The sequence below is a fragment of the Meles meles genome, chromosome 5 (assembly GCF_922984935.1).
Source record: "Meles meles chromosome 5, mMelMel3.1 paternal haplotype, whole genome shotgun sequence".
In the NCBI taxonomy this organism is placed as follows: domain Eukaryota; kingdom Metazoa; phylum Chordata; class Mammalia; order Carnivora; family Mustelidae; genus Meles; species Meles meles.
The window spans coordinates 100,359,348-100,367,258 of record NC_060070.1 but is presented as its reverse complement, the minus strand read 5'-3'; the positions used below and the strand labels follow the sequence as shown (position 1 = coordinate 100,367,258).

Genomic DNA, 7,911 nt, shown 5'->3' with positions numbered 1-7,911 from the left:
AAAGGAAGATTTGGTCCTTTTTCCGTCATCCCCTTTTAGGGTCCCTCTCTGATTCCCCTTCAGGAAGTGGAATAGAAAAAAAAAACTACATTCGTCAGTAACTCTGGGGTAACCACAACTAAGACAGTAAGGAGGTCAGTCGAAATAAGGACAGTGATTGGTATAAAACCGACAGGTACTCTCATTGACACAGCACAGGCGTATAGGGTGACACACACAGGAAGAGTTTACTACACAAAGCAGGCAACCAGAGCAAAATGAGGATGACCTTCCTGCGCAACACGGCCATGGTGAGTAAAAACAATTCTTCTTTTGCAGCTGTCAACCCTAGGATTTCAGGAGAGCAGATTCCTCAGGAATTAGGCCCGATTGGTGTCTTTATAGGAGACATTTCTTAAGGACAGAACTGACTTTAATTTTGACCCCTGTCTGGTGGAGAAAAAGAACAAATAGCTAGAAGTTATAATGCGGTGCAAAACATAGGTCTCCATAGGGTGGCTTTTGCATGGGTAGTTGGTAGCTCGCTCATGTCTGGTGGCAGAGACAGCTGGACATGATCTCCTCTGCGGCCACCACGATAGAATTAGATGGGTCTGAAACTCTTAGCTCATCACGGGGACTTCCAGCCTTTTAGGAATAGTACACATGTATTTTCGCTGAGGAAAGTGGGGTCCCAAAAGCTTTAATGATTCCATTAAGACTACAAGTAGACAGAATGCCCAGGATGAAGGAAGTGAAACCCCTCAGTACTGAACTTTGGATAGCTCCCAGAGGAGGGAAAGTTGCTATGTCTCAGAGAACTGATGAATTTTGCATTGTCTCATTCCTCATGGAGGAGGAGATAGAGATGTTAGTATGATGGAAAGTTATTTCTCCTGGGTTTAGAATCTGGCCCGGCATTAGTCAGGTAAAGCCTGGGAAGAATAACGTAGAGGAGCCTTGAAAACAGGGCTTGGGAAATTATACGCCATATTTTTGGCTTAAATAGTTCTCTTTTTTTCCCTCCACTTGCAAGTCTTTTAACTTAAAAGAGCTTGGATTTCATAAAAGGTCATGGCATATGGTGATGATAGTACTATGTTGTATTTATGTATTGTTGTAGAGAATACCAGAAATGCAGCAAAGTGCAATAGTTTTCACAGGCTTTGGTGTCAGACAGACCTGGCTCCACTACTTACTAAATGTGGGATTTGGGATAAATTACTTAGCCACTCTGTGCACAATTATTCCCTTAACTATATAGGGGAATAATAATGGCATTTCCCTCAGAGGTTTTCTTGGGAGATTAATTGATAGCATTGAAAATGACTAAATCTGATATGCACTCTGAATTGGCTTAGTTTTTAGTTAAATTGATCATTTTAATATATTAACCAACAAGGATAGAGAAAGCATGCAATGTATTAAATATTAATATTAATAATATTATTTTTACCTCTGAAACTCTTGTCAACCCAGGGAAGTAGATTGGGACTACTTTCTCCATCCTACAGATGAAAAACAGCTCAATTAGGCCAAGTGATTTAGCATCACTGGGTACTGTCCATAAGAACTGGGATGTGAATCTAGGTTTACCAACATCCAGTACAATATGCTTCTCTTTGAATGGTTCAAAGGCAAGATTCCTGAATTTGAAGCCATTGTGTCTAAAAGAATCTTTAGGATAGCTTTTTTAATGGCTTAACCAGAGCCATTTCTGTTTCTGGTTTGTTTGAGGTACTCTGTTGGGTCATCTGCAAGAAACATGACAGTGTAAGGGCGTTAGAATAGGATTAGACAGGGGCGCCTGGGTGGCTCAGTGGGTTAAGGCCTCTGCCTTCGGCTCAGGTCATGATCTCAGGATCCTGGGATGGAGCCGGGCGTTGGGCTCTCCGCTCTGCAGGGAGCCTGCTTCCTCCTCTCTCTCTGCCTGCCTCTCTGCCTAGTTGTAATTTCTCTCTGTCAAATAAATAAAATATTTAAAAAAAATAGGATTAGATGGTCAGAGGTGCACACTGGTTGGACATATTCAGTAAGTAGTTGGGGCAAATTCCTATAGGCATAGAAACTGGCCAGGCTCTGCAGCACATTCCTACCCAGGGGTGAGCACACATGACAGAGAAGTTCAGGAGACAAATACTCAGATGGTCTCAGGTGAGCTTGCAGTAGAGTTGGGCTGTCAACGTCCTGATAGCGCCCAGCTTCAGTGGTGTGTTCTCTTGCCTCTGTTTCCTGTTGTACAGATTAGGAGTGATACCTATTTCTCTGCCTCATAGGTGATCTATAGGAATTCATATCTATGAGACGCTCTGAACCTTTCAGAGAAGAAGTGCTGTGTATGTCATTCTTAAGAATCAACAAGAACCATATCAAAGCCTCTGGCGCATAACCACTAAAATCTACAGTTTCGGGTCAAAAGCTTTGTGGAGAAAACTAGAGTGATTTGCAGGCATCATCTGATTTCCTGATAAGGAGCTCTGTGACCTCTAACGTTCATGCAGTTCTGACACAGCTGCCACATTGCTTACAATGCGTGGCTCCTCCTGTGGGATAAAGCTAGGATTAAACACCATGAGTGGCTCTATCTTGATAATAATAATGGACTTCAATAGCAACCGTACTAACACCTAGGTTTGAGTCCCCCAACTGGTACCAACAGGCTGGTGAACCCAACCAAGCTGTTTGTTGCTTACCAGGCATGACTCTCACCGGTCTCATTGGGATAATTAATGCTAGCTTACCTACCTGGTGAGGGAGTTGTGAGAATCCAGTATTCAAAGATGTGAAGGCATGTTCTAACACACTCTATAAGCAAATACAGTGATTTGTTAGACATATGGAAATGATTGCTGAATCATATCACCCAAAGATATAGTGACTTTAAAGCTTGATAATGAAAGCTAGAAGTGACTCAGTGAATTTGATACCGAAGAGGAAAGAGGAAACACACAGAAGGAATTTCGTTAAGAAACCAAAGGAAGTGATTGGAAGGCTTGGGACGCTTAGAACCCTCTGGTCTAAGTAGGTATCTTTAAACTTTTTGAATTTATTTCTTAGCGCTTTGTCCCAACAGAAGATGCATGAGGGCAAATTCCACATCTTTCCTGTCCATTGTACATCATCAGAGAAGGTCGACCTACGAGCCCTCTGTGCTGAATCCTTATACGTGCTGGCAGTGCTTTTCCTCCCTTATGTGAATGGTATCATTTAATCTTCACATTTTCTGGTGGAGAAAATTGAATCTCAGCTAGTCAGAGTCCTGACTGAGTTACGGACTCAGGACATCTGACTTTAGAGCACGTGTCCTGAGTTACCACATACAGAGTCAAGAAAGAGTTGAATGAATGAATGATTGTAGTAGATGAAAATAGACAAGTGACCATTATCTGAAGGCAAATCAGCTTACTTCAGGCTTATCAGAGTCAATCTTGCTTTCAACTTCTTTTTAGTATCAGCTACCTTAGTGCAGGAAATTGACACTGTGACCTTTCTGCATACTCTTGTCATTTTTTTACCTCTGACATCTGCAAAATATAAAAAGGAGGTCCTTTAAGCAGAGATGTCTAATCACCCCCCAACCTTAATCCATGGAAGGTGTGAGCCTGAGTAACACTGAACCCAGAGAATGAAAGCAACGCAGCTTCAACTCTTATTTATTCTGCAGTATGTTGAGAGATGGTGATGGTCCTTGTCCATCCCCAGTAAGTGTGGGTGGTGGTGGTGGGGGGAGCAGAACATGGTTGCAACAAAGGGGAGCTGGAGAGATTTGTAGTTCTTCTTTTAGCTAGGTCTTCACAGAGCGCTTTCTTTCTTTGTGCATTCCCGTAACATCAATAGACCGATATTTCAATGTAAGTATAAAGAATATATGTTTTAGAGCTAAAGACAAGTAGTTTCCATATTCTCTGTTGTTGTGCATCATTCCTTGATGCACATTCCTTGACTCCCTGCTTCTTTCAGGGAGCGTGGATAATCGGAACTTTGCTGCAGTTAGTTTTGCGCAGTATTTTTCTTAATGTTTTGAATTTAACTGTATTGTTTTGTTCATTCATTCACTCACCTGCTCTTCCATTCATCCAGAAAGTATTTGTGGGACACAGGTTCTGTGGTATGTTCTCCTGCAGGAACTTATAATCCGATAGGTGCCTGTCTGACCTGGACAAAAGTAGTACATTTCCAGACAGTAAAGACATGGTACTTGAATGCTGTGGCATTCAATGCTAAATGGCAAGTACTTTATGATTTAAGGAAAATGAACATATTTCTAAATGAATGACTTTTGAGAGACAGTTCCTAGAGAAGACCACCTTAGGGTGAGGCCTTGATGGAAGGGTAGGATTAGGACAGGTAGAGGTGGGACTGTGTATTCTAGGTGGAGGGATGTCTGGGAGGAAGGATTTTGTGGAGAATTCATGAAATATGAGTTTGGAAATAAAAACAAGAACTACTGGGTGCCTGGGTGGCTCAGTGGGTTAAGCCTCTGCCTTCAGCTCAGGTCATGATCCCAGGGTTCTGGGATCGAGTCCCGCATTGGGTTCTTTGCTCAGCGGAGAGCCTGCTTCCTCTTCTCTCTCTGCCTACTTGTGATTTCTCTCGCTGTGTGTCAAATAAATAAATAAAATCTAAAAAAAACCCCAAGAACTATCATTTATTAACCCTTTATTAGATAAATTTATAGGTGGTTTATACAGAATATTACATTTAATCTTGTGAATATTATTATAAAGCAATTATTATAATCCAGTCGGAAACAAGAGAAACCAGAGGTTCAGTGATGAGGCCAGGTCAAGATTTAAACCCAGTCCCAGATCCTGATACCTTTCTGTTCAACTGTTGAGGAGCTCTCAGAGTGTGGGAGGCTCAATCACCAGGCTAATGAGTTTATTAGTCAGTTTGGCACCCTGATATTTTCATGTGTGACTGTTCCCATTTTCAGGTGAGGACCTGAGGTTCAGAAAGAAGCCATGGGCCCATAAAACACTGGGGACCCTGAGTTCAGCTAAACCATGGGGTGCCTCTTGCCAGCAAATGACACCTGAGTCCCTAACCAACTCAACCTTCTCTATTTTCCAGGTCAAGTCCCTGCTCCTGGTGATGTTGGGGCTCACCTTCCTGAGGGAGGTCACAGCTTGGAAAAACCCCAAAGCAGGGGATGCCGCCCTGTGCCCTCCTCTGGAGGATAACAGTGTGAGGGTTGACATCCGCATCCTCAGGCAAAACCGGGGTATTTCCGTCTCAAATTTCCAGAACCGTTCCATCTCCCCCTGGGACTACAAGTAAGTGTAAATGAGACTGATCTTCACATTCTTTTGAAAATATGTTAATTTATTCTAACAGAAAATTTAGAAAATAGAGAAAAAAGGTAAAGCCCTAATATTTACTCTTAAAAACAGAAATCCCACTTTGCTCAGGAGCTCACATTTTTTCCTGCTGTTGTGGGCTAGGTCCTCCTATGTGGTCAGAGGTCCTGCTATTTTCTTTCCAATGTCTCATTGACACTCTGCCTTTTCCTGCTTCATGAAGCCCTATGCTGGAATTGACAGAATTTCTGTGTTGGAAAAGAGGGCTCTTTAAAACAGCCCACATAATGATCTCTGCATGGGGATAAGTGGGAACCAGAAATGTCATTATGGAGTGATTCACTCAGATTAGACATCAGTCTTCAAGGAATAGGGATGAGGGTAGAACAGACAAGAAAGGCCAGTTTGGGAAAGGGATTGCAAGACCGGGATGGGGTGTTCAGCGTACCCTCCTATGATACTGTCTGATGTGTCAGATCTGCGAGTACCAAGCACTCATCTACATGCTCCAAATAGATTTATGAAAACAGATTCCAGGGACAATTAGAAATGCTTTTGGGGCTGCCTGCATGGCTTCCTACAGGAGGGGAGTGGATGTAGTGGCAAGTTGGCTGGCATGACTTTACTACCTTTGAGCCTAGCAGAGGGGACTATGAAAGGAGAAACTGAGAGAATGTGCTGGGTTCACAGATGTCTGGGGCTTCGGTTTTCTTTCCAAGCAGCAGGCTTTGTAGGTTTCATATTAGATATTTATATTTACCAGTGATCCATATATCTAGGCAAAGGATGAATAACAATTATAATAATGACAACAGTGTAATGAAAAATAAAAGGTCTGACATTTATTGAATGCCAGGACAGAGCGTTTCATGTGCATTTGTATCATTGAGTATCCTCAAAAGTCCGAAGAAACAGACCTGTGAGAATTCCCATTTTAGAGTGGCGGAGACAGGCTTAGGCAGTTAAGCACCTGCCAGCGGTGGGTGGATGGATCCAGGCCATCTGGCTGCAGTCCTGCACTGCTCACTTGGAAATGTCTCCCTCCAGGTGAGCGCCCAGCACCGCCCATTTCCTTCTCCCTCGTCTCATCATCTGCTTTTGTCCTCTCCCCCTGCAGCATCACCCAGGACCCCCACCGGTTCCCGTCGGAGATTGCGGAGGCCCAGTGCCGGTACTCGGGCTGCATCAATGCCGAGGGGCAGGAAGACAGCTCCCTGAATTCAGTTCCCATCCAGCAGGAGGTGCTGGTCCTGCGGAGGGAGCCCCGGGGCTGCTCTCGCTCCTTCCGGCTGGAGAAAGTGCTGGTGACTGTGGGCTGCACCTGCGTCACCCCCATCGTGCGCGCTCTGAGCGCCTGAACGGCCGCCGAAGAAGCCCTGAAATGCTAGTCCTTACCCAGCGCTCTGCAGCAAGTCCTCTGTGGTCCCAATCCTCTCCACTTCATCGGCCTCCTGCACGGAGTTCTCAAAGCTCTGTCTTACATATAGTGTCAACTTCCTGGGGCGCTTCCGAATCATTATCTGGTCCTGAGCTGTTCCATGGTCGCAACCCCTTGCAAACGGACGCAGGAGAAGGAAGGCGGGTGTGGCCGGCGTGTATGTGCACGGTGACCAATACATCCTAGCCCTGCCCTCACTGTGATTCGGTGCCGTTCCCCGGGGAATTCTGTTGGTAAATTCTGTTCTGTGGGGATGAAAATGCAGAAAATGTAACCACAATATGAGTGTGTGGGAGGTGCTGTGCGGGGTGGGATGGGGGGGAGGAATGGGTTAAGGATCTAGCACACATGTTTATTAAGATTTGCTACATAGAGAGGTTGGCTTCATGCTCCTATTTGTAAGGAAACTGTCCATTTATTTATGATGTTATATAAAATTTTAGGAGAAAATTAATATATCAAGTATTAATATAATAAAGTATTAATGACTGAAAAATGCTTCAGGTGTTTGTTTCCAGTCTTGGCTTGTACTCACAGAGCTTGGGGCCCTCAAGATTTTGAAATTCTATTAATACTTGTCATTTGTTTTTCACAGTTTCTCGTCAGTTCCTCATTAGAGGACTACTGTGTCATTTTATTATTGTTGTTATTTTAATCATTACTGTGTGTGTATGTGTGTGATCTTGAGGACTTCTTTCCTCAGTTTTACTGACATAAATTGGCAAAAAATGTTACGTAAATTTATAATGAACAGCATGATGACTGCCTCTCTCTCTATAGTGAAGTGATTACCACAATAAGGTAGTTAACACTTCCATCACCTCACATTGTTACCTAGTGTGTGTGTGTGTGTGTGTGTGTGTGTGTGTGTGTGTGTGTGTGTAGTGAGAACATTTAAAGTCTACTCTCAGCAAATTTCAAGAATACAGTATAGTACTGATAACTATAGTCACTGTGCTACACATTAAATTCCCAGGACTTATTCATTTTATAAATAACTTTGTACCCTTTGACCAATCCACCCCCATTTCTCTGCCCCCACTCCCCAGCATCTGGCAACTACTATTCTATGCTCTGTTTCTATGAGATAGTTATTTTATTATTAATGTTACTTGGGGGTTACATGGAGAATTAAGGGAAATGGTGTAAACAGAACTCAGTTTCTCTGGTAACTCTTTACTGCTCCATGCTCCT

At 43.4% G+C, this 7,911-nt stretch overlaps 1 protein-coding gene across 1 annotated transcript; it reads left to right on the top strand.

Annotated features, from left to right (window-relative positions):
- The first annotated feature begins 263 nt into the window (after nucleotides 1-263).
- On the top strand, nucleotides 264-6,860 carry IL17F (interleukin 17F). Its single transcript, XM_046006903.1, has 3 exons — nucleotides 264-290; nucleotides 5,053-5,255; nucleotides 6,397-6,860. The coding sequence occupies exons 1-3, from the start codon at nucleotides 264-266 to the stop codon at nucleotides 6,635-6,637; spliced, it is 471 nt and encodes a 156-aa protein (XP_045862859.1). The 3' UTR covers nucleotides 6,638-6,860.
- The last annotated feature ends 1,051 nt before the right edge of the window (nucleotides 6,861-7,911 follow it).

Bases quoted from the DNA above. Each gene is read 5' to 3' on its own strand.
- IL17F (XM_046006903.1), top strand. From the start codon at position 264: ATGACCTTCCTGCGCAACACGGCCATG. The intron at 291-5,052 runs GTGAGTAAAAAC...TCTATTTTCCAG, and splicing joins TCCTGCGCAACACGGCCATG to GTCAAGTCCCTGCTCCTGGT. The intron at 5,256-6,396 runs GTAAGTGTAAAT...CTCCCCCTGCAG, and splicing joins ATCTCCCCCTGGGACTACAA to CATCACCCAGGACCCCCACC.